Here is a 27505-nt window from a genome sequence, read left to right as displayed (position 1 = left end):
CTTTAAGTGTAGTTTACAACAGCAAGAGACACAAACACACACACACACACACACACACACACACAGATTGCCTGTGCAGTAATAGTTGCATGAATTTACAGATGTTAAATAGAACGCATGCGCACTGTATGATCGTTGTGGGCCTCGAGCAGCAGCAGCAGCAGCGGGTTCTGCTCGTGGACCACGCAGCGTTCACATTGTGTAACAGGGCTGCGCTGCTATTAGTCCCGCGTCATGCCCCGCCCCCTCCGCTGCGTCCTCCAGGTCAGGGTGGAGGAGAGAGAGGTGGGGGTGGAGGAGAGGGAGGTGGGGGTGGAGGAGCAGGACGGGTTCCACCGGCCTCTCACTGCTCGTGCTGGATTGACCGGACTCCACCTGTCGCGAGCGCTGTTTCTGTGTCAGCGTCGTAAGCGGGGATATCAGGAGAGCACGAGATCAACGCAGCAGCAGCGCGAGCTGCCCGCGTTGAAACCGACTGTCGCCACGAACAGAAGATAAGAGGACGACAGCTCTCAGCGCCCGCTTCACGTTTTCAACTATTGTTTTCTTTGTTGTTGTTGTTGTTTTGAATCCGAGACAGAGAAGGAAACAACAATTACACCGGTGGATGCTTTTAGCCGCAGTGCCTCAGCCAACGAACCAAGCGGAGCAGAATGTCAAGACAGCAGCAGCAGCAGCAGCAGCAGCACCGGACGCCGTTAAAAGTCACCGACAGCGTGGTGGAGGTCAAGAGCAAAGTAAGTGCTGGACCGTCGAGGATGTCTGGTTGTTCATTTTACTAGTAATGAGAGGATACAGGGTCATTTCTTTATTAACGGTCTGCCGGTGCTCTGACAGCACCGACAAAACCTGCTGCTGTCGTTCAGACGCGATGTCTCGCCTGTCCGCTCCTCGTCGACATGTAAGTTACTATTTACCGTTCGACACAGCTAATTAAAAACAATTCATCCGTCTAAATAGAGAGGCACAGCGGCCTGGCTGCGACACACACGCAGGCTTTCACCGCCGAGCCTGCTGTCGTTCTCCGCTCCGGTCAATTCCGCGTTTTTTCCGCCGTTTCCCCGTCATCTGTGTGAAAACACTCATTCAGCCTCCGCAGTCTCTCCGCCGCTCTGATTCACTGTGTCTTTGTCGCTTTAGTTTCATCCAGTGACTTGTTCCCTAAATCTGTTACTGTAATACAGTACTGTTGTATTAGTTATTGTGCTAGTGTCAGTACTGTATGCTGCTGACATGTAGCAGGGACTCTGTTTACCTAGTACCCTACCTGCATATAGTCTGCGCAGTTACTGCAGGCCTCGTAAGAAGTCTGCTGTTCAGTGGTACTGAACTATCAATTGTGGAAAACATCCTTAAGAAAAAGTTCAGGGGAAAAGCAAAACATACTGTAGTAGCCTGCTCTATGCTGGATGACACGTCAGTGTAATATCTATTACTGGGTGAAAACTGCTGATTGATTGATGCAGTAACACAGGTTAGATGTGGCACAGGTGGAGCAAATTTTATATATATATATATATATATATATATATATATATATATATATATATATATATATATATCAATTCCATTGTTTTGTTTTTCCATTGTCATTTTAAAAGTCACTGTTTTATCAATGGCATGGTGTTTGTATGTTCTCCCTATGTCTACAGGGGTTTTCGCCTGGTACTCTGGCTTCCTCCCAATACATGCATGTTAGGTTAACTGGTAATTCTAAATTGACTATAGGTGTGATTGTGAATGTTTTGACATAGACTGACTACCTGACCAGGGTGTACCCTGTCCAATGACAGCTGGGATAGGCTCCAGAACTCCTGTGACACTTAAGAGGACAAGGGGTTATGACGATGGATGGATGTATTCATCATTGCTAGTGTACATTTTGGTCTCAGTCAGGTACAGCTACAGAATTGTTCCCTGAAACTGTTAACCCTCATTAATAGGTTTCTACACTACCACAATACAGCAGCAAGAAAAAGTATGCGAACATTTTGGAATTTCATGGTTGTCTTCATTAATTTGTCATAAAGCGTTATCTGATCTGAGTATTAACAAATATGTTGTGCCTATGATAATAACAGCAAAATATTCAGATCTTTATTGAGAACAACCATAACAACCTCATAGTGATAGTGGAAAAAGAATGTGAACCCTTGGATTTAATTACTGGTTGACCCTCCCTTTGGCAGCAAAAACGTCAACCAAATGCTTCCTGTAGTCGTCGATCAGCCCTGCACATTGTTTAGGAGGAATTTTACCCCATTCTTCCAGGCAGAACTGCTCTAGCTCTATCATATCCTTTGGATGACTTTATGCTGAAAATATTTTTGATACACTTGGGAATTCAGATTCCCCCCAATCACTGCAAGCTGGCCAGGCCCTAATGCAGCAAATCATGCCCAAATCATGGCATTACCTCCACTATACTTTACGACTAGGATGATACTAGATTTACATAAAGCTTTCCAGCTTTATGTAAATCAATAATTCTTGATTGTAGATCCTCTGAAAGTTGTGACTTATGTCACATGGGTCACCCATGTATCATAAGTCACAACTTTCAGAGGAAGTAATATAAGTGCCTTTTTGTGCTGAGCAAATTTGTAAAGTTAAAGGGATTTTTGTAAGTATAGTAAATTTAGTCCACACCTTAAAACAGATTTTCTAAACAAGACTCCAGGTATGCTAATACCCAACTCCAATAGAAATTTTCAGAGAGTCTTCGGACAGAAGACAGAAGCAAATATTCTATGTGTTGCTCAGTGCACCAAAGATTTCTTTATTTTTCAGGATGTTCAAATTTGTTGTATTTGTTATACCCAATATTTGTTCTATGCGACTATTTAGTTTTTTCTCTTTTCCCCAGATGAAAAATTATTTACTTTTCTTCCATATAGAGCCCTCAGGATTATGTTGATTTATAATTTTATCGCAAAAAATGCAGTTTTCACTGGTAAATTCAAGGCTATAGCCAAGAATAGCAACACAAAATATTTGGCATTGCTGTTCAAATTTTTTTGTAACTGACTATAGGTGCGCCATATCATACATTCCACAATAACACTGGTATACATTTTTATGTGATTTAAAAAAAGGTGTAATTTTCCTAGCATGTACAACAACAACACAAGCCCAGTGTCTGAGAGTGAGAGCAATGTGTCAGCTTTTGACTTACATTACAGTGCGATGTATCCTTAAGTTTGTCTGATTTCAAACACTGAGGAAAAAAAGAAGTCAGAAAGCAGCATTTTCTGATTTAGGGGCGAAAACAGATTGCATGTATACATGAATTCAATAGCCAGATTTCTTTAGTGTGTGTAAACTCTCTTTCCTGACTACTCAAGAAAGCTGCTTTCTCTGAGTGTCTTGGTTACTTAAGTACATATAAATATAGTCAAGGACAGCAGCATGCTGGAAAAATAAGAAAAATGGAAAAAATTCATTTTGTTTGCACTAGAAATTCTGTTGCCTGCAAGCTGCAATCACTGATAATAGTGTGATTCAGTATTTTATTTATTTATTTTGGCTAGCACCATATTGATAATGTTGTCATGTATGCATGCTCTGACTTTACCAGTGGTATCAATTGTTGTGAAAAGCACATCCACTAGGTTTTGGCTGTATTTGGTACTCTTGCCTACCGACCTCATTATTGCATTATCTACCGGCTGGTAAAAGTAAGGGAAAACAGTGTCTCTTTGTTCTACAGGAACTTGGCTCAAGTTGTCCCTGACTTGTGAACGTCCACATTTCATCACTGTAATTTCTAAAATCAAAATGTATTTAAATTTAGTTTATTTTAATTGTGAATCCTCTGAAAGCTCCCTTTGGTGATGCATGGCTTACATCTTTTTGTGTGTAGCAAACTCAAAAAGTTGGAGTGGTTTTTGTCAGTCGAAGTAGCTCTAGTCCTCACTTCTGAACTAATTTTCTTAACTTATGCTAACACCTGAATCCAATTAGCATTATTCAAAGAATGCACATACTTTTTCTCCATGCACTGTGAGGTCTTTATTGTTGTTTTTTAATAAAGACATAAAAGATCAGAAATGTTTTTGTGTCATTATTATAGATAAAGATCAGATCATAATTTATTATATATTTTAATGCAAACCATGACATTACAATCTTGCCACTGTAAATTATGTCACTGTAGGTAGTGCAGGGGCCCCGCCGTGGACCTGTCCTATGACTCTCAATTTTTTAAATTCTGTGTTGGGCTACCATGCGACTCTAGTCGCAGACTGGTGATTGGTTCATTATGTGTTGCTGTATACGAGTGTATACAAAGTGTTGGAAAACAACAACGTGCACAAGGCTCCCATGAGTGTGAACAATTTGATTCTTGTGGAAAGTGAATGCCCCCACAGAGGAGCAGGAGGAAAGATGAAAAAAAATAAAAAAAACAGAACAAAAAAAAGTTACATGACATTAATGTTTGCATGTATTAACGAGTACCTCTGTTATTGGTGGTAGAAATGTTAGACAGAACCACAGTGTCTAACTGAACTTAAACACTGTTCAAATAAAGTTATTTGTCAACGGTAACAGTAATGTAGCTTGTCTCAGCTGTCAGTATAACAAATATGTTGGGAGTAATGATACGTGACAATTGTATTGTACATCTTTTGCAGTTTGAGGCTGAATATCGTCGTTTTGCTCTAAAGAGGAATGGCCCAGGTGGCTTCCGGGAGTTCTATCGTCTCCTTCAGACTATCCATCGCATTCCTGGTATTGATGTGCTGCTGGGATATGCCGATGTCCACGGAGACCTTCTTCCAATCAACAATGATGACAACTTCTACAAAGCTGTGTCATCGGCCAATCCACTGCTCCGACTTATTATAACAAAAAAAGGTGAGAGGAGTAGGTACAGACTTAGGAATGCATTATACAGATGTAGAGAAAAATTATCATAAACTGTAAAAGTTGGTTCAGAAACCCTGCAGTCCAGAGCGGCTTGGGATGAAAATAGACTTTCCTCTGTGCTACATTGCGATACCTGTTGGCTGTCTTTGCTTTCAAGCATTATCTGCTGGTGTGTGTGAGTGAGTGAGCCAGGGTCTGTGCACAGCTGCAGGGAAGTTCTTTGTTCTCCACATCAAACATGATTTATTCTTCAAACACAACACTACCTGATGATTCTCTGCTTGCCTGTCTTTTTCTTTTGTTCTTTCCTGGGTAAATGGTGATATGATTTTTAGGGGGGGAGAGGGTATGTCTGCTTCCTTAGCCAATTCAGTAGGCAGTTTATATAGGGAGATGAAATAAAGACAGTTTTAGGTAATGCAAACACATGTCTTCAATTAATAATGTTGTTCTTTAATAAGCCTTACAAATTCATATATTAGCAGTTGGCAAAATAAGGTCATTTATACATGGTAGAAAAGAAATATTTGTTTTTGTTGTTCAGAAGACTGAATTGAAAATATATGGCGTATATAGTGACTACCTGATGCCTGCAAATTTAATATTCAATATCCTGGGAATCTTTCCAAAACATTTCTTGACCCATAGCTTTGTCTTTTGGATTTACTTAAGCAAAGAAATACTGAATTTTGTGTGTGTGTGTGTGTGTGTGTGTGTGTGTGTGTGTGTGTGTGTGTGTGTGTGTGTGTGTGTGTGTGTATGTTGCCTTAATTGGCAGTGGATTGTGGAAAGGTACATAGGAATTATAGGAAGATACAGTAGATAGAGGTTTTGATTTGAAAGGTCCACAGTTGGAACCCAATGCGGATATGTGGATAGTGTTTATTTTACATAGCACTTGCTCTAACCATTCAACTTCCAGAGTACTCCAACATTGTCTTTTATAGAAAGTGTAGCATGAGCTCTGTCAGCTTTAGCTCTGTAAAGGCTTGGCGGTTTAGTATACATTTCTGGTGTTTAGTATACAGAAATGTAAGAAGAAAAAAAAAGATGATTTAGTAGAATGACTCTCTCCCAGGAAATTTTACTATTAATGATTTGCCGATCTGAAGTTTCTAGAACTACAGTGACATTTGTGGTTGTACAGCAGTATTACAGAGTGGACTCTTTTCTCATCTCTCTGTTGATTACAGACACCTGTAACAACCTGCTGTCAGCGGTGTTTGTCATTTTAATTAGTAAATGCATTAATTACAACAACAACTTGACTGATACGGAACGGGCATGGGTGTCTGAATCTTTGCTAGCTAAATTGCGAAAGCAGCAAAAATTTGTTTTACCAAAGCTCACACTTCAAAGAATGCAGCAGTCAAAACAAGCTTTGTGATAGCCCACAAAATCGTCCAATACAGCAAGCCATTTTTCAATGGGGTGTTTGTCAAAGAATGTGTGGTTGACTCTGTAGCATTAATATCACTCAAGAAAAAGAAACGTTCATGAATGTTCCCCTTTCTAGGCGAACAGTAACGAAAAGGGTTGAAGACATCACTGGAAATCTGAAGCTTCAGCTGCAAAGCAATTTGACTTTTTCTCCTTGGCTCTGGACAAGAGCTGTGATGTCCATGACATGGCCGAGTTACTTGTTTTTGTACATGCATTGAGCTGGTAGCTATGCGGTCTATGAAATGGACTACAACAGGAAGTGATTTGTTCACAGAGGTAAATGCATGTATGGGATAAACAAATATTCTCAGTGAGGAATATACAGATCCTCTCTAAGTGATGATCACTTGTGTGCTGTGCTTTGCATATCCACCTCAGATATTCAACCTGACCTCAGTGCACTTGTTCAAATCCAAAACATGCTAGATTTTTCTCACTGAACAACAAAAAAAATAACTGAAGTAAAGTAAACAAAGATGGGTTTTAATGTGTTTATATAGAGATGCACTTACTGCCAATCCAAAAACAAAAGTCACAGACTAATATTTCGTTGGACCACCATAGCTTTGATTACAGCATGCATTCACCGTGGCATTGTTTTGATTGGCAACATTTATTCCCGTCCAGAGTTGTTTTAATTTTTTGCCAAGATATTCTATTGATGATGGGAGAGTCAGACTCCTGTGCACATCCAGCACATCCCAAAGATTCTCAGTGGGGTTAGGGTCTGTACTCTGTGCTGGCCAATCCGTTTCTTTCACAATTTGAGCCCGATGAATCCTAGCATTGTCATCTTGGAATATGCCCGTGCTAACAGGGAAGAAGGTAGGTAGGCAGTAGGCATGATGGGTGCATTACAACAACTGCCTCTTTTCTTATCCTGATGTGTCCATCACTCTAGAATAAGGTATATCTGAAGCCTATTTTTCTGTTTAACCTCTCTGACAAGTAGTTTTTTAAGGCTACACAGCTGTTTATGTTCAATCCTTTGAGTTCCCTTTGCATTGTGCATGTGGAAATACTCTTACTTTCACTATTAAACATAGTCGCGAGTTCTGTTGTTGCTGTTTTTTTTTTTTGTTGTTTTTTTTACAATTTGATTTCACCAAACATTTTTTGTGATCGCTGATCATGATCATTCAAGATTTTTTTCCGACCACATTTCCTGCTTGAAGATGACATGAAGACTATGTTTCCATTTGTTGGGATATTATTAATAAACTTATCTTTCCTATCTTTCTTTCTGTGTACATCCATGTCTCTCCATGCTTAGTTACAGTAGTTGGATCATGGATTACATGACTAATTATCATATACTACACTGTTGCATTGTGTGTCCCAGTGCACCTTCTCTGTATCTCTGTATCTTTGTGTATCATGGTGTAATCATCACAGACAGCTGCTAGTTTAATCAGATTAACTCAGTGGCCTGGGAGAGAGCTACAGAAAGAAAGACATTTAAGACTGAGAACAGCAAGGACACAAGGACATTAATTTTATGCTGCAAGTTCAACAGTCCAGACATGTAGAAACATTTCTAACATCTCTAAGATCACATCTAACATAGTAACAGCATAAACAACATAGACAACATGCAACAGACATCATTTTTAATTTAATCTCTATTGTGTTTAGTCTGCACCTCAATAAGGAGTGGGCCATGAGTTAGCCACCTAAAACATACATACCTAAACATTTCATCTTTCATCCCTGATGTATAATCTTATTTCTTCCCATACATGTGAGTGGAGAGACACAATACAGTCCTCTTAATAGAATTTGTGTGTTTTGTGGTATTGGAAGAAGATTGACAGATTGTGTTTTTGGAATTTATTTTCTATAATCAGCTAAAAGACGGTGCAACATTATACCATTTCTATTCATAGTACAACATTGAATAAGGATTTCATAGTGTATTAAATCATAGTGCCCCTTTGTTGAAACATGTGGTTGTTTCCCACTCTGACCTTAAATTCAGAATAATTTTCTTAATCGATGTCCTTTCCTCAGAGTTTTCTTTGTGTGTGCCTAACATGTCCACACTTTGACATGTTTGTGTGTATATTGTGGTGTGTGATTGAGGGAGAGTAAGAGAGAGAATGTGATGGCAGCCCATCTGGTGTTGTAAGCCATTAGCAACTGAGTGGGATTATCTTACTCTGAAAGACTCCATCAATCACATCAGCGTCACTTTCTGCCACTTTATGTGGTGTGTCTTTGTGTATGTGATATTGTATGTGGGTTTATTTGATGTACAGGAAATGTCTGAAAGGATAACATGGAGGAGGTTGATGATAATCAGTATTATAGTGATAGTCAAGGTAACAATTCTGCAGAAAGTCAGTGGTATTAGTAATAACAGTATTGTAGTATAGTGACCTATTTCACAGGAGAACAATGTAGTAGTTGTAATAACAATTCCATATTAGTATTACAATTGTAACCTTTGTAGCACTTTTACAGGAGGACTATAGTTATCATAAGTGTTTAAAATTAGTACTACAGTTGTAATAATGGTAAAATTTGTACAGGTAATATACAGTGTTAGTTGGTAAGACTTTGGCATTTGTGTTACAGTTGTAACTATAATAAAAATATTAACAGTTGTGCAGGAAAAATACAATCATAGTTGATAACCATTTCACATTCATGTTTTTCAGGAGACTGATAATGGTAGCGGTACAGTCTTAAAATATAGTTTGCACTGCAATTTTAAATCAAGAAAAAAAAAAAAGCTGTTTGCAATATTATTAGAATAGCCAGAATGAAGATTGAGAATGAAGTTGGCTATGCATACTCAAAATTCGTGCAATTAGATTTTGTAAAATCTAAAGTCATCTGGAGGGGAGCCAGTGGGAGGTTAATTTTGCAAAGAAAGGTACTGAAAGAAGCTGACACACCTGTACCTGTTACTGTATGTATGTATGTTTGTGTAAGGCAAGCAGACAGGCAGAGAGAGAGAGACAGAGAATGAAAATGAAAGATTAAGAACAACACAAATATCTGCAAATGTGTATAGAAAATTATGTGAAGTTCTAACTGTAAAGGGTAAGGCTCTGCCAGTTTTGACTGAAGTCTCTAAGTTATGGATGGAGAGCTTGCTATAGACAGCTGAAAATATCTGTTTACAACATGATGAGAGGAGAAGGAAATCAAATATTTATAGACAGGCAGCAAGATGCAGAGATGGAGGGAAAGACTGAGAGAGGAAGAGAGATAGCGAGGAAGAGGGTTTCTGTGTGCAGCTCATTTCCTCTGCCTTCTGTCTTGAAACCCTGCCATCACAGTCATTTACCTAATGAGCTGAAATGAATGAAATTGAAATGATACAGTCGGTAGTTGTGAAAGAAGACAGTTAATGATGTTTGTGATGCTTTGGCATGGTTGAAACAGAACATGTACTCAAAGACTGGAGAAGAAGAGGAAGGTATCAGAGGAGGTACTGATACAAAGATTATAGAAGTTTTATTGAAGTTAATTACTAACCTCCACTGTTGGTAATTGCAAAGTAGGGGGAGTAGTAGTGCTTATCAGTACAGTACACAATTTGCAGTGGCAAGAAAAAGTAAGGAAGATATTTGCATTTTCCTAGTTTTCTGCATAAATTTTTTTCTACCTCAATTCTCCTAACAGAGACAATCTGCAACAAAATCATAAACTGGAATGAAGTCAGAAACACATGTTGCGATTAGAGACTAAAGAAACAGTGTTGAATTATAAGCCCCTTTTGGGACTTAAAACAGATCCCTGAAGGCCCTAAAAGGCTGTGCTGCTTCACCCACCTTTAGCTTTAATGGTTGAAAAGTGATTGCAAAAAAAAAAAAAAAAAAATTAAATAAATTGAATCTTTAGAAATTACAAACTAAATTGTTTTTTGTGCAGGTTGCATGGCTGGTTTAGGGCAGTCATGGATAGCTAAACCCTGAAGCTTGTCATATTCCTTATATTCTGTGTGGTGGTTAGAGACGTGCTAGATTGTGAGACTGTGTTTTGTCTCCTGGCGTTGTTTCTTCTTTTATATTACTGTCATTAATGTATTTTTAGTTAGCTACACTGGCTTAACTTGCAATAACCATTTACACCTATACTGTACTACCACACTATACATGCATTCTCAGTGCACATATGCAGTAGTGTAAGAATATCCTACTAAACTACATGACAGAGGGAATGTGTTGAATCTCAATGCGTGTTTCTGTTTTCTGCAAAGTAATTGATTTCTCGATAATGTCAGCTCATACAGCAGTAATACAATGTCACTGTAAACAATATATTGAATATTCTACAGCCCTAGTGAAATTACATTGTAAAATGTTGTCTGCCTAACAGTTTAGTTCTGGCTAAAACTGTAGCATAATAGAATAAGGTTTAAAATACGTAAACCAGTGGGGAGACGAATTAGATGCCTTAAAGGGAAGAGTTCTGTTGTGTTTTTTTTTTTTTGTTGTTGTTGTAGTTGGAAGTAGGTGGTAGGGATAGTACCACACCCTCTCAGCCTGAAGTGTGCTCTTTGTTCACGTACTGCCTTGTCTGTCTCTACACTGCCTTGTCTGTCTCTACACAATGGCATTGTAGACCTACACTAGATTCAGCCATATGGCATCCTCTTGGCCTCCAGATGGTGGGTACTAAACAGTGAGGTCACGGTACACAACCACACACACATACTACACAGGCAGGCTTATGGCTTATGAGAGTTGCAGATCATAGACTCATGATGCATTTGGGACAAATAAGGGATACACAAACACAGAAGCATATGGTATGGTGAGAATATTGATTTGTTCTTATGTATTTTTGATTTTCATGGTTTTCATTAAATTTTTTTTATTAATTGACAGTAACCAAAATGATGATTATCATCTTTTAACATTAACTAACACAATACTTGTGACTGGTGAGTTTGTCTGTGTTTTAAATGAAACTATCTGACTGTATGTTTTTATACAGTATTAGTGATAAGTAATGGTTATGGTAAAGGCAACATGAGCGCTCACCTAATATAAGTTTTAACCATTTCAGTCTAAGACTTAATGACTTAAAAGGCTTGTGAAATTGCAGATTGGGGTGTGGGTACACATAGAGTAGCTGTGTAGGCACATATTGAATTTTACAGTTCTTATAAAAAGTATTCACCCCCCCATGGATGTTTTGTCATTTTATTTGCATTATAAATCAGTCATGATCAATAAAAGTTTGCGACTTGACAAAAATACAAGCATGAGGCAGATGGCCGCCCACCACCAGGTTTCTTTCTCTAAAGGGAGTTTTTCCTCTCCACTGTTGCCTAAAGCTTGCTCAAATGGGATTGTTGGGTTTTCTATATATTTATTTATATAATTATACTCTGTAAGGTCTTAAACCTTGCACTCTAAAGTGCCTAGAGATCACTTCTGTACTGTTCTGAATTGGCGCTATACAAATAAAATTGAATTGAACTGAATTGAAAGTTTTTTATTTAATTTTACAATGAAATAAAAATATGTAAGGTGAAATCAGTGTTTTTGCTTTAATATTCACCCCCTTTAAAATTTCTGACCTAATCCAATAGAGGTCCAGATATTTGGTGGTAGTAGTCCCACAGTTAGTAAAATGGGGATCAGCTGAGCGCAGTGAATGCGTCTCAAGTGACTGCAGTATAATGAAACATGTGTCTGGGTGGTCCAGTGATTGGTTATTCAGTATTCATGGCTACCATTACACCATGAAGACAAAAGAACACTCGGAGAACAGGTCACTGAAAAGCACAAGCCAGGGGATGAATACAAAAAAATCTCCAAGTCACTGAACAGCCTCTGGAGTTTAGTGAAATCCATCATCAAAAAAAATGATGGAAATATGGCACATGCCTAAATCTGCCTAGAAAAGGCCATCCAAACTGAGTGACTGTGCAAGAAGGATACTAGTGATAGAGGCCACTAACACACTGATGACTAATATGAGGAAGTTACAAGCTTTTAGCAACTGACATAGGAGAGACTGTACATACAACTGTTGGCCGGGTCACCAGTCAAAGCTTTATGGGAGAGGGGCAAGGAGAAAGCCACTGTTGAAGAAAACTCATGTTAAATCACAAATTGAGTTCGCCAGTAGCCATATGAAAGACTCCATGGTCCAGTGGAAGAGGGTTCTTTGGTCTGATGAGACCAAAATTGTGCTTTTTGACCATCATCTAAGACGATATATTTGGCGCACACCAAACACAGCATCATGCTGTGGGGATGCTTCTTGGCAACCAGCCCTGGAAGGCTTGTTAAGTTAGAGGGTAAGATGAATGTGGTAAAATATAAGACAATCCGAGGGGACAATCTTATTCAGTCTGCAAGACAACTAAAGCTTGGGAGAAGATTTGTTTTCCAGCAATAGATAAAAGATAATGACCCGAAGCATACAGCGAAAGCTTCACAGAAATGATTTTCCGACAACAGGGTGAATGTTCTGAAGTGGCCAAGTCAAAGCCAGACCTCAATCCAATAGAGAATTTGTGGATGGACTTGAAAAGGGTTGTTCATTTATTTCATTGACATTCATTGATTATTGAGTTATTTTTCTGACATTTTTCTGTCAAAGTCGCCAACTTTTATTGACCATGATTGATATGTCAATAAAAGGATAAAACATCCAAGGGGGTGAATACTTTTTATAGGCACTGTATATAACATGAGATGCAAAACAAAACCAAACTATATATACTTCTACTACTGTAAGAAATACAGATGTCAGATACCAGTCCACACCTGGAAACCATTCAGTTGAAATGAGTAACTGGTACACAACTACTTATACTATTGTTTTGATAAACACATACATACTGTTAACAGTTATTTTAAAGTTTTATAAAAAATGCTGATTCAACAAACAAACAGAAGAGAAGCTTTTTGCTGGTGGGTCAAGTTATTCTCAGATGCAGGTCAAACAGTCAGTGATTGAATCAGTCCATCTATACTGTAGTGAGTTAACTAGGTAGTCCATGTATAATGCAGCATGTAGTTTCCAGCTGTATAGTTATTTATTATTCTGTGTGTCTGCCGGGGAAGAGCTGCCTTCATATCAATAAACTGAGCCCCAACATGCACAAACACATACCTCCTAATATTTGTATCTTTATGATGAATGTGCATTGTTAGCCTTTTTTCCTTATCCAGTTACCCGAAACCTAAGCACCAACTATGAAACTTTAAGCATAATTTATTTTTAAACGTGAATGACTTGACTTCAGAATAAGGTTCTCACTCTGAATGTGTAAACCCCTCATTGTTTCCTCTGAAATAGAGTAACACTGTTACACACATCTACATGTTTCAGATACCTAATTGCATTTGACTTTATAAACATACAGTTTAAGTGTTCATACTAAATACACATGGACCAGTTTGTGTTGGCAGATTTTAGGTTGCATGGAAAGAAAGATGATTTCAAGTTATGTCATTTAGTTTATTTATATAGCACCAAATCGCAACAAAAGTCAGAAGTCATCTCAAGGCACTTTACACTGTGGACATCATCTACTATCTATGTCCAGACTGAACGAGGCTCACTTCTCATCGTTCTTTAGCAATTGCCTTGCATTTGTGTAATGACTATGCTTTATGATGATAATAAACTTTTCAAGATCAGACCAGATATTTAGGAATTTGGTGGTCTACTATACAGAGGAGGTTATGGGATAATAGTCTTCAGATCTTGGTGCATTAAAGGATAGGTTTGGTCTCATGTTTTATAAAAGAAGAGAGCCTAATCAACTGTGTGTGTGTGTGTGTGTGTGTGTGTGTGTGTGTGTTTAGAGGGGGCTTAGCAGTGTCTGTGCCTTCAGGCTTTTGTCTGGCCCTTTCCGGTGGGGTTTTGTCTCTGTTCTGTCTGCCTTGTTAAGAAACACACAAACTTCAAATATAAATGGTGTGGGTGTGTTATATATTATGTCCACACTGTATTTCTGATCAGTTATAATTGTGTTATATTTCTTTAAAAAATGTGGTCATTTCTATGTTTGTCTGAACTTTCTAATGGTTGCGTGTATGTGCATTACGGTGTTTTATCTTACCATTAATGTTGCTCTCTGTTGGTCGATACTGCTTCCTATAGAGTGACCTAAAACACAAACACAAAAACACACACATTAATAGCCAGATGTCATTGGGTTTTTATTTAGTTGCACAAGACAAAAGCAGTTTCTCTGCTGGTGACAAATTCCTGACCTGGTGCATTCCTCATTCAGCATTCTTTGTCTCTTTCATTTGTGTGTCACACACACTATTTCCCTCACTGCATGTGTGTAAGTGCGTGTGTGTGTGTCTATGTGTGTGCGAGAGAGAGAGAGGATGTCTGACATACACTGTCTAAATAGGCAAAGAGCAAATAGGTAAGAGCCTCCCATTGGATAATTATTGCATTAATGATTATATTTCTGATGGCAACAAGTTATTTAACTCTAACTGATACTGTACAATGTCGAAAGACAGATCCTGTCGTCATGGAAAATATATTAATCTCTTTCAGAAGGGTAATAGTCATTATCTTCAAGGAAGCAATGTGGTCGGAAAGAAATCTTGAATGATTGTTATTGGCAATCACTAAAGCGTTTGGTGAAAAACAGGTGAACACAACACAAGATCTTGGCAAAAATGAATGCAACTATGTTCAGGAAGAAATGTTGTGACATTGCAGAAGCTTATTGAAACGATGCTTCGGCAGATGTGTGCCCTAATTGAAGCGAAAGGCAGTCGAACGGAATATAAGACTATGTGACCTTAATCTTAATCTTGATTGTTAAGACACTGGTCCAGAAAATCGTGGAGAGACAAGTAAATTTGACAGAAGACAAACATTTGAATATGTGCTCATTTAATCTGGTTTAAAAGTTTCAAACTTTATAAATTAGACAATTGTCATATAAACCATCTGTTCCACAAGTCTCTCAATGAAAAGAACAGAAAAAAGTGCTTCTCTTTTCTGCACATGAGATCATTCACCAGCCCCAGATTATCCATCCCTATAAGACTAACATAACTGTTACACATTCCAGATTCAAGATTCAAAACACTTTCAGTAATAATCCTAATAATTTGTCTTATTAAACGTTTATCTCAACTCAGAGGAAGGAATCTCAACTATAAAAGATCTGCACCAACAAAAATACAAAATAATATTAATACAAAAACTCAATATATACATAGATGGATCAAATGGTCAATAATAATAGACAGAGTGAAACCAAAACATAAATAATGATACTGATGATAGTTCAGTTGTACAGTTTGATGGCCATAGGCAGAAAGGATCTCCTATTTCAGCAGCATTGAAGTTGCATTGAATTTGTAATGTCAGCCTGTTATACAATGTGGATAATGATGATAGTTGGCAGCTCAGTTATTATTGTTGTAGAGAAACAGAAGAACAAAAAGGTTCCTCCAAGAGTACGATTTTCAGACCGGACACCCAATTATGAGGTGTATATAACCTGACATCGGAAAAAGGGTGTTTGTTTATATAAAAAAAATTAATATCTAACCACTCAAAACTTGAAGGGCCTGAAAATGAATCAGACTTAATGGGCTTGTTAGGCCTAGATGCATTTGGGTCTTGTATGTTCTAAGGACGGAGTGACCTTGACTATAATATATATTTTTTTAATTTCCATTTTTAACCTTGTGTGAATCGGTTGTTATTCCCTTTACGATATATTCTCTCACCCCTGTCTATCCTGCACACATGAGTGTTTAATTATTCCAGAGTACAACAAGGGCTTTCACTCATGTGGCACCTTGTACCGTAATAATCCACACAATGTGTCCATGTGTGTGCATGCATATAGTACATGCTTATAGCAACAGCTGATTAGTCAAAGCAGGAGACAAATGGGAATCAACTGCTGTTAAACAACAATGGTGGGATTATGGGGGAACAGATGTTTAATCTGCTGCAAACTGTCTACTCAAGCCTTCGACCTTTCTCAGTCATAAAGGTTCATACAACTGTTAGACATAACTATAAAATCTAAAAAGAAATGCTGGTTTTCTTAACAGCATTTGAAAAGTAGTGGGCATGAGCAGGAAATTGAAACAAATAGTAAAAGAGTTAATTTTAGCAAAAAATTAAAAAGCTTTGCTGATTGGTACTGGTAGCCATTAGGAGCCGAGGTCGTGGAAATGGTAGTAGAGGAGTAAGTCTGCTAAAGACATAGGTTAAATATCTCATGCTTTTTGTTGTCATATGTGAGCTGGTTGTTGACCAGGTTGCAGATGAAGAGTGAAAGCAGTGGGAAATTAAATACAGGTGAGAAGGAGAAAAGAGTTGTCTGTACTTGGTGTGAAATTTTAAAATAGTGTGAAAACTGTAATAAGTAAGTATTTATAAGTTTCCTTGCATGTACTGTACAGTTGTAGTAACTAAAGATGAAATCTGACACACAAAATAATATTTTTGAACTGGGTGTTCTGATTGACTTGTTTTAAAGTTCCTCCAGACAAAATAAAGAAAGTCTAGCTTCATAATCTAATCAAGTGGAACTTGATTAGATTATGGAAATAAACCTGTGATGGTGCTCTGCAAGAATGTGAATCTTCTCCGATGTCTTCTTCTATTCACCTCTTCCAAACTTAGTGAGAGAGGTATACAATATACCATAACGGCTATATTTTCTATACCCAGAGATACTGTATGGGCATATATTCTTCATTTTCTGATAAGAAAATAAAGGGTTGAAGGAACATTGTTTATGGCAAAATGTACTGTGTGCCCTGACACCTGTCAGTCATGGCCAGCATTGTGTTTTCCCATGTTGGCCACTGTCCACTACAACTTTAAACCACTTGATGGATTTATTGTACATTACACTTCTCCCATAGTGAGGGCACTCACCCAACATGGTGTTATGTCTATGCTTTGCTCACGTCACAGGCAAGTCTGTGATCAAGCCAGGTTCCCATATTTCTTTAAATTCAATTTTAAAAGTGCACTGTAATACACTCACAATATAACTACTGAACTATTTTTTCCATCTTTCTGTGTCTTCCTGAAGAGGATGACCCTGCAGTTTTTGGCACCAACTCCCTCCAGAGGCGTAAAAAAGGACTGGGCTTAACGGGGCTGCGCCCCACGGGCTCAGGCTCCACTCTCTCAAAGAACAAACATATGATTGGTCTGCCACAGGACTTCAGACAGATCTCATCAATTATCGATGTGGACATCTTACCCGAGACACACAGAAGGGTACGACTCCACAAGCACGGCACCCACAAACCACTGGGCTTTTACATCCGTGATGGAGTGAGCATGCGGGTGACACCACAAGGCGTAGAAAAGGTGAGATTCATTTAGCATTATGTACTTACTATTGAAGATAATATTCCTCCTTTCAATGTAACAAAAATTGATATACAAACCACTCAGTCTCAGCTTAACTCAGATGTGGTCTAAAATTATTATTAGTCTTTACAAACACGAGAAGGCCAGATATAGTATATATAATTCAAGATTCAAAAATCTTTATTAGTCCCAGAGGGAAATTGTTTTGCCTTGTTACGGCTCATCCAAAAACACAAATACATACATATATATATATATATATATATATATGTAAGGATGGATTCTGGGGGGGCACTTGATGTTCATCAGTCTCTGGCTGAATGTGCTCCTCTGTCCAGCCAGCAGGGTAGTAGGGATTGTCCAGGATTTAGAGGAGTTTGGACAGCATCCTCCTCTCAGCTACAGCATGTAGCAGCTCAACCCCGAGAACAAAGCCAGCCCTTCTGGTCAGTTTGTTCAGCCTGTTAGTGGCCATTTTCATGTTGTTGCCCGAGCTGACCACAGCAAGAAGACACTTGCTACCACAGACTCATAGATGATGAGTTCTTTGTCCAATTTGTTGTTTAGGTATACGTCCAGGTATTGTACTCAGATACGACCTCCACCTTCTCCCCCTGTATAGAGAATGGAGTGACGGCAATCCCAGATTTCCTGAAGTCCACGACCAGCTCCTTTGTTTTACTGATGTTGAGTTAAAGAGGGTTAAAGATTCCAGTTCACACCAGTCCACATAACTGTCCACCACTCCCTGGTGCTCTGTGATAACCTGCTTGTTTTTTAATTTCTCTCACAGCTGTGCAGGCCAAATGTTGTTAAATGCACTGGAGGAAAAAAAAACAAAACGTAATCCTCACTAAGCACTTGGGCTTGTTCCGGTTGGTGTAGGTGCGATAGAGCAGATGTATGATGACATCATCCACTCAAAGTTGAGGTTGAAACTGGAGGAGGTCAAGTGAGGGTTTGACCAAAGGTCAAAGGGGCTCCAGAAAGCCTTCCTATGCTCAGGTCAGAGCCACTGTTCTGTAGTCATTAAGGACACTGGGATGTGGCTACTTATTCACAGAGCTTACACCCAACATTTTCTACCCAAGAGGAACTCCAGATGCAAGCTGAGATTGAAAATATGTTGGAAAACACCACATAGTAGAGGAGTACAGGTTGTCAGCACCCCTGGAGTCCTTTGTAGGGTGAAGCATGTTCAGCTTCCTCCTCATCTGATCTCGTGGGTGGTGGCTGAGTTGTGTGAGGGAGGGGTTGAGGAGCCTGTAGTAAAGCTGACGTGCAAGGGGCTCTCCCATGATAATGTATATATTCTATAATCAACTTCTAACTTTATGTGGTTGGTTAGTGTAGTGGTAACATCACCGCCTCCCCTGTGGGAGACTGGGGTTCGAATCTCAGCTGTGGCTACCTTCAGTAGGGGTCCTTAGGCAAGACCTCCTCACGCTCACCCTGCCTACCTTTGTACCTTGTAATGACTTGTAAGTCGCTTTGGATAAAAGTGTCTGCTAAATGTAAATGTGTCCTATATTGGATAATATACATGATCTTTGGTTGTAAAAACTGTTGTTGAGAGATAAAACATTTCCTCTTTCCTCCTGTAGGTTCCAGGGGTGTTTATATCTCGTCTGGTACGTGGAGGTCTGGCAGAGAGTACTGGGCTGCTGGGAGTTAATGATGAGATCCTTGAGGTCAACGGCATCGATGTAGCAGGAAAATCTTTGGATCAGGTAAATACAGTGGCCAAAATTACTCTTCATGGACAACCAAGCATTTGCAAATGTATAATATATGTCTCCTTAATGGTTTTCAGTTGATGTATTGAAAAACACCATACATCATATTCATAACCATACAATTTTGCATACACATTTATGCCACTCACACAGAGACTTGAGCCTCTACTTGGATGATGTACTCCTGACTTTGAAATAAGCAATTCATGTAAAGCAGTGCAAGTTGTCGATGTTGCTGAGCTAAGATCAGATATAGAAACCAGGTCTTCTTCTGAGGCAGCATTGCTGCACTGGTACGAAATTATTAATTCACATAAACAGCGTGGTTCTTAATGGATGAGGCATTTAAAATCTGCATTAACATATAATGGTTAATTTGGCTGACATGGGATCTGGGTGGCAAGGTAGTGTAGTAGTTAGTGGTAAGTAGTTGCCTCACAGCAAGAATGACCTGGGTTTACATCCATGGGTCGGCCGGGTGTCTTTCTATGTGGAGTTTTCATGTTTAATTCAATTCAATTCAGTTCAATTTTATTTGTATATCGCTTTTTACAATTTACATTGTTGCAAAGCAGCTTTACACAACCAAAGTAACCATGTAAGTTTAAATGAACAGTGAATGTGTATGAATCATAATATTCAGTCCCTGATGAGCAAGCTGAGGGCGATGGTGGCAAGGAAAAACTAGAAAACTAGAAGGGTAACAGGAAGAAACCTTGGGAGGAACCAGACTCAACAGGGAACCCATCGTCATATGGGTGATTACATGCTACGTGTTAGGCAGCAGTATAATAGTTAATGTCTTTAAATGTTCTCCCTGTGTCTGCATAGGTTTTCTCCAGGTACTCCAGCTTCCTACCATCATCCAAAAACATACATGTTGGGTTAATTGGTGACTCTAAATTGCCCATAGGTGAAACTGTGTGTTTGTGTATTTGTCTGCCTCTCTATGTCAGCCATTTGATAGGCTAGCGATACACTGCCTCTCACACAATGACAGATGGGATAGTTGCCAGCACTTCCCTGACCCATGAGGGGACAAGAATTTAGGATGCATGCAACATGGGATCTCATTAAATCAGTCTTCAAAATATAAATGCATATGACAGATGACTATGAATGGGACAGATTCTGATTTAGTTCTTTTAGTGAAGAAAATGGCACGCAAGACAAGAAAGATGAGTTCAGTTAGGCCCCTTAATTTTACTACCAGCACCAACAGTATTTGACTTTAAAATTCCCTTTGCATGTTTGTGTATTTTGGTTCGAAATGCAGTACATGCATCACATCAATAGATGAACTTGAACTTTAGAGGTAAAGGCTGTTCCGATAAAATGGTGCTGCGCAGGCTGTTTCTGAAGCACTTATCTTATCAACAAGAATGGCAGCTGTAGAGACTTAACGAAATGGGTGTTGCTTAAAATGTACCCTAAAATAACACTCCAATCTATAAATATGTTTTGTAATTTTTATAATGCATACTTAATGTGAAAAAAGCAATAACTCTCGTATATAGATCTGTGTTGATTTACAAATGGTGTGGTCAAAATTATTGACACCCTTCCCTTTAAGAAAGACAAACCCACAAAGGTCACTGAAATATGAAAAATGTCCTTTATGTTTTGACCAATGAGACAAAACTGGAACTTTTTGGTAAGTCACATCAGCTTTATGTTCACAGAAGCAAAAATGAAGCATACAAAGAAAAGGTGGGTGCCAATAATTTCATCCACATGTTTAATATGACTGAACTTGACACAGATGATTATAACTTGATGAAATCAGGTGTGAATGATGAATAAAAATCACATAGCACATACACAAAAGGCACAAATCAAAGACACACAGGAAAGCAGTAAATAAAAGATCAGTCTTCAGTAGTCATGTTGTTCAGATTTGAATCAGAGGTAACTGTGGGAGCTCTCATGGTATTGACTTTTCTAAACCATTGACTTCTTCCACTATGATTTATTTCGCTTCAACTGTCATTTTAGGTTACAGACATGATGGTGGCTAACAGTCACAACCTCATTGTGACTGTGAAACCAGCTAACCAGAGGAACAACGTGGTGCATCGTGGGAGTAAAACTACAATGGGCAACTCTGGTTCTGTAGGCTCAGCTGGATCTACAAGTTCTGCTGTGTCACATGACTCACCAAGCCCTGCATCTCAGAGCAACCCCATTACTGCAAGGTACGACATGGAAAGGACAGGGTAACAGGTGTTTGCACTTAACAGGAGAGAGAAAAGAACAACAGGTAACAAAAACAACAACAAGCAGCAAAAACATTAGGTAGGTCAACTGGATTCTGGAGATGTACAGCTCCAGGCGGAGGATACCTGCAGTAAAGTACAGAGAGCGCGGAAGACAGAGAGGGTGAAACACAACTACAGGAGAGAGAAGACACAAAGCTGATGATATGCAATAGTGGAATTTAAATGGATAAAGGAGAAAGGAGAGAGGAGATCAGTAGAGGTTCCACAGTAGACTAACTTCTATAGCAGCATAACTAAGAGAGGGTTTATGGGAGAAGCTTTATGAAAAAGGAAAGTTTTGAAACTAGTCTTAAATGTTGGGGAGGGTGTCTGCCTCCAGAACCTGAACTGGGAGCTGGTTCCACAGGAGAGGGGCTTGATAGCTAAAGACTCTGCCTCCCATTCTACATTTACAAATTCTATAAAACACAAGTAAACCTGCACTCTGAGAATGAGTGAATGAGCACTCTGAGTTTTGAAAATATGGTACTATGAGGTCATTAAGATAAGATGAAGCCTGATTATTAAGTTTTTATTAAGCTTTATATGCAAGGGCAAGAATTTTAAATTCAATTCTCGATTTTACAGGGAGCCAATGGAGAGAAGCTAACGTAGGAGAAATATGATCTCTCTTGCTAATTCCAGTCAGAACTCTGGCTGCAGCATTCTGGATTAACTGAAGGCTTTTTAATTAGTTATTGGGACATCCTATTAATAATGAATTACAATAGTCCAGTCTTGAAGTAACAAATGCATGGACTAGTTTTTCAGCATCGCTTTGGGACAGAATGCTCCTAATTGTAGCAATGTTTCTCAGGTGGAAAAAGGCAGAGATTTATTTTATGTATAAAGTAAAGGAGATATCCTGGTCAAAGATAACTCCAAGTTTCTTACAGTATTACTTGAGGCCAATCATCAGTACGAATGTGATTAGACATAGTGTCTCTGAGATTTTTAGGACCAAACCTCGTGGTGGTTGGTTTTTGATATATATAATTTATGTGGTCGGGGAGCAGACACTGTCTCTATAGGGTTTTGGTAGTTTTGGCGAGGTGACTGCTGTAAGGAAGCTGCAGAGAGGTGTATAAGGAGTCCTGACATTGTTTTTGCAAAGTTATACACTGTCGTGCCAGTGTTTTCTAATTTTAGCATAACTATCCTCACTACATGTTTGCTAGGGCTGGGCGATAAAGATAATTATCGTGAAAGGATCTTTCCTCAATAAGACATGGTTGATACATTGATACAGAGCTCATTCTATCCATGTTTGGACGGAAAACACAAAAAGCCAAGGATGATGTACATAAAGCCCTGTTAAACCAGTCAAACCAGTCTGGAATAGAGTTATGTTAGGTTAGGTTTAGGATGATACAGCAGAGAGTAGGAGCACAGTAGCATCCGGTGGCAGCACATTTAGGGGGTTTTAGGAGTGGCAGAGAGACGAAAGAGAAAATGGCAACAGAAAATCTTTACAAAACAGCATTACTGAAGAGACAGGAGATTGTTGAAAAGACTAGTCAGAGTATTTTGATAGAGATATTTTGCACCTTAAAGTTCAAGTAATAAGTAGAGTAACGTGCACTGCAGAATGTGTTGAAAGCATGTTACCACAAAGATTGGTAATATTGTATATCTTTTTGTACAGTTTGAAAGAGTAACATCCTTTAGACCACGCACAATGCAAGACTTTACAATCCCAGACTCAAGCTATTGTGATACACTGTGATACCCGCTCAACAACAACAAACCAACACTTTCTCCAGTACCATGCCTTACAACGACGACAACAAAAAATAATTGTGATCTAAAATTGAATTTTAAATTCTTCTCCTCACATATAAAGCACTTAATAATCAGGCTCCATCTTATCTTAAAGACCTCATAGTTCCTTATTTTTTAAGCAGAACTCTCCGTTCTCAGACTGTAGGTTTACTTGTGGTTCTTAGAGTTTCCAAATGTAGAATAGGAGGCAGAGCCACCACTGTGGAGAGCGCACCGCATTATAAGGCGCACCTTTAATGAACTGCCTATTTTAAAACTTTTTTCATATATAAGGTGCATTATAAGGCGGATAGAACAGACGCTACAGTAGAGGCTGGCGTTAGTTATGCAACATGAGATGGAGCTGTGCTAAAGGGAATGTCAACAAAACAGAGTGTCAGGAGTTAGTAGGACCAATAACAAGGCTGAAGCAATCTACTCAGTGTGTTTATTGCGGCACACAAACAAAACTACAGCGCAAGCATCAGCTGAGCAGTCTTTTCTTTAGAAGAACACAAAAGGAGTCAATATTAATACCTGGTGAAATCAAAGTCCTTGAAACATAGATAATCCAAACCCGTAGCTCCAATAGGAAATCCAAAACAATCCAACGAAAAACAGCGGCATTCAACAAACCGGGAACAGTTTGTCATGAGTTTGTCGGGTGCACAACAGGTGCAATCAATCGGCTTAACGAATGTCAAGCTGCTGCATGAACACCATTCCGCCCGGAAACGGGACCTTCAAAATAAGAGGTCAGCCTAAAAGGTGGATGTGTCGGCGGATCCTCACACAAAGAGGTCGGTCAAACTTTATTAATAGATTGCCATCATGCCTTGGCTTTATGTTTTATCTCATACCAGCTGCTACTGTCAGTAAAAAATAAATAAATAAAGTCAGTTGTATTTATATAGCACCAAATCATAACATAAGTCATTTCAAGGCACTTTACAGTGTAACTGTGCTACTTGGATGAGCAGCGAAACGTTTGACCTAACAAAAGGAAGTCCAGTTGCCAAGACTCAACTTCCAGATAACTTCACCTGGACGAATCTTCACCGACATTCCACAGTGTAAGGTTGAAGACCTTACAAAATTTAAGTGTACATAAAATTATGTAGAAAACCCAATAATTCCACTTGAGCGAGCACTAGGCAACAGTGGAGCGCAGAAACTTCCTTTAATAGAAGAAATCTCCACCAGAACCAGGCTCAGAGTGGGCGACCATCTGCCTCGATCTCAACCGGTCGGGGCGAGTGGAAAGAGGATAGAGAAAAAAGAAATATATATATATATATATATATATATTCAGAAAAAGTGTATCAGATATCTACCTATCAGAGACTCTATAGCAACATGATGCGGATTGAGCAGATAACCAGCATTAGACTATAACTTACAGGTCTATTTTATAACCATTTGCCATGTCATTTTGTGTTACCATAGCAACAGCATTGCAGAGGGCGACAGTGATGATGAAGATGATGATGCTGACCTCATTCTGGAGAATGACTGTCTGACACCCTACGATTCCCACCGGGTAACTAACAGCAACGACACTAACCTCAACAGAGACTCACCTAGCAACAGGGCGCACAACTCTACTGTGGTTCGGCCCATCCCACAGAGCATCTCATTGCCCAATAGCGTTGGAGCATCCCTAAGGGACAGCTCCATGATGATGACAAATCAAAACGGAAACCCCGCCCACACAGCCAGTGCCAGTCAAAAGACCATGAGAGAGGATGGCAACATAATAACGCTGTAACCACAACAATTACAGCTGAAGTGTGACTATGGAATGTGACAACTTCTGAGTGCTGTAACCATGACGATAACAGATGATTGACTTCACAGCACCTTCCCGTGGATTCACTGACAGGTGCTCATTATAAGGTGGGTGGAGCCTGAGACTGGCAGGTTTCAGATACGTAGCACCATACAGATACCAGACAAAGGCTTTTGGCAGCTTCTCTATTGCCAACTTTGATGGTTCATGGGTTTTCACATTTGACAGCATAACACTGACTTTTTATGTGTCTGCAGTATGTGACTAATGTGATGCTGAGAGCATGATTGACTAATTCTTTTAGCAAAAGTAATTTATAGTCACACTAGGGAAATCATTTAAATGGCGTAATGTATTAATTCATTAATTGGTCAGTACTGACTAATAGAAGTTTTTTCCCAGTAAAAGCCATACATTAGTTTTATGTCAACATATTTAGGAACCCATCTCTATTCTAGAATTACAAAACCATCACTTCATCAGGGCACTGTTTTCACTGCAACAGAAACAGCCAGTGCATGCAGCTCTTCAGCAGTTCTGGATTCTCAAGACTAAAATTCTCTTCACCTGTTTGTGTGTGTCTGCATACCCAGAGCACAGTTTATGTTGCACAGGTGGGCAGGTCATTCAGAAGAGGCAGAGTAAAAAGAGTTGTTGGTATTTTGATGGGAAAGTCTTTGACTTTAAACTAAGAATGTTTCTGAACCACAACCGTTACTGCCCCAAAGTCACTCTGCTACTACAACAGGAGCAAATGCACATAGGTTTACTGAATACTAAAAATAAATCATATATTTTGACTAGCTTACCACTAGTTTTACAGCTAATAGATTGAATTGGCATGTAGAATAAAAGGAAAATAACATTATAGCCTGTCACTAATTACTATTATCGGTCTGCAGTGATCTGGAAATGAGCAGGAGAGGCTGTTCCACTGCAGCATGTGAAGGAAGCAGGAAACATAGTGTACCATATTCCCCTTTAGTCAGCCTTTTAGCCCAGTGCAGAGCTGCATCTACGCAGTCTGTGAGCCTAAGAACTACCACTTGTACTCGTCACAGCATTTAGTCAGTTCCTGGAATAGATAAAAGATGACCAATTACCAGTTTGAAACGAGTTAAATATTCAATTAAATTTTCAATTCAATTTTATTTGTAGAGCGCTTTTTACAATTGACATTGTCACAAAGCAGCTTTACACAACCAAAGAACAGTACATGAACAGTGAATGAATTAATGAAATATGATGCCAAAAGGGTGGGATAATATTTGCAATATTTGCCATCTTTTCTCATCTTTCATCTCATCATAATTTTATTTTTTTATACTTTTTTTATGTGTATTAAAAATAAATGGGATATTTGATTCCACAAGACACATTACCATATAAAACATGTCAGTTCTGGCATATTGTTCAACTAGGGAGACTATAATCTTTAGTCATTTTTACTGTGACTCAGTTTTATCAATATTATTTTCAAATAATTTCAACAGCAGTTATTCAGAAAAAAAGCATATGGAGGACATGGAAAGGTGTGTTAAATATGTGGGTCAAAATAAGGAAATTCCAGTCATGTTTGAACAGCGTGGCAACAGTGCAGGTTGGGACACAGAGGCTCATAGAGTTCTCTAATCTCATCTAGATCATAAAACTGTACAAACAAACATGTAAAGATGAATTGTGACTCATTTGGCTTTCCATAGAAGCAAACCTTATAGACATAAGCTGTTAAAGGTGAAAGACGGGATGGAGTACAAACAAAAATCACAAAAATATTTGCTACATCAGATTTAAATAGAGAGTAGTGAGCTCTCACACCTGGAATCAAGTTGACATCTTAGCATTTTCAGTTTCTACATCACAGAGTCAGTGGGAGTTTTGCAGTGGGTTTTTGCTTAGATGCCACAAATAAGCTCTGTGGTCAAGAGAGTTTCATGTTTTTTTCAACATTAAATCTGTGATTTAAATGTGTTAAACCAAATTACTTATTGCAAGCTTTATGGTGGTGACGCTGAATTCATGCAGCTGAGGTGGAGTTTGTTGACAACCTAACAATGGCTTTGCAGTCACTTTTAGGCTTGTTGAATGGGATCTTGCAAAATAAAATGTGTAAATATCAGACTTTCAAGTCTCTCAGAGGTTATTTTCCAAATAATCCAAAACCCAATCGAAAAATCCCACTGTCTTTTTGTGTAGGGTATCACGGTGGTTAGCCTCCAAAAATCATTTGCTATGGCACTCTGGAGTGAAGTATTTTAAACGCTACCTTGTTTTCATCCATCTTTACTAGCCTGCAGTCTTCCTTTTATCTAGGAAAAACACAAACACAGAGCCAGTCCTGGCAA

At 38.8% G+C, this 27505-nt stretch overlaps 1 protein-coding gene across 1 annotated transcript; it reads left to right on the top strand.

Annotated features, from left to right (window-relative positions):
- The first annotated feature begins 320 nt into the window (after window positions 1-320).
- pard6a (par-6 family cell polarity regulator alpha) lies at window positions 321-27279 on the top strand. Its single transcript, XM_026365718.1, has 6 exons — window positions 321-737; window positions 4635-4857; window positions 17330-17613; window positions 19221-19346; window positions 21348-21547; window positions 24818-27279. Exons 1-6 carry the CDS (start codon window positions 654-656, stop codon window positions 25137-25139), a joined length of 1239 nt encoding a protein of 412 aa, XP_026221503.1. The 5' UTR covers window positions 321-653; the 3' UTR covers window positions 25140-27279.
- The last annotated feature ends 226 nt before the right edge of the window (window positions 27280-27505 follow it).

Source organism: Anabas testudineus, chromosome 6, assembly GCF_900324465.2.
Source record: "Anabas testudineus chromosome 6, fAnaTes1.2, whole genome shotgun sequence".
Classification (NCBI taxonomy): domain Eukaryota; kingdom Metazoa; phylum Chordata; class Actinopteri; order Anabantiformes; family Anabantidae; genus Anabas; species Anabas testudineus.
Note: the sequence above shows the minus strand (reverse complement) of the source record. Positions and strands in the feature narration are given on the sequence as shown.

Coding starts and splice junctions, on each gene's coding strand:
- pard6a (XM_026365718.1), top strand. CDS start 654: ATGTCAAGACAGCAGCAGCAGCAGCAGCAGCAGCACCGGACGCCGTTA. Junction 19,347..21,347: donor CAGGAAAATCTTTGGATCAG/GTAAATACAGTG, acceptor CTGTCATTTTAG/GTTACAGACATGATGGTGGC. Junction 21,548..24,817: donor AGCAACCCCATTACTGCAAG/GTACGACATGGA, acceptor GTGTTACCATAG/CAACAGCATTGCAGAGGGCG.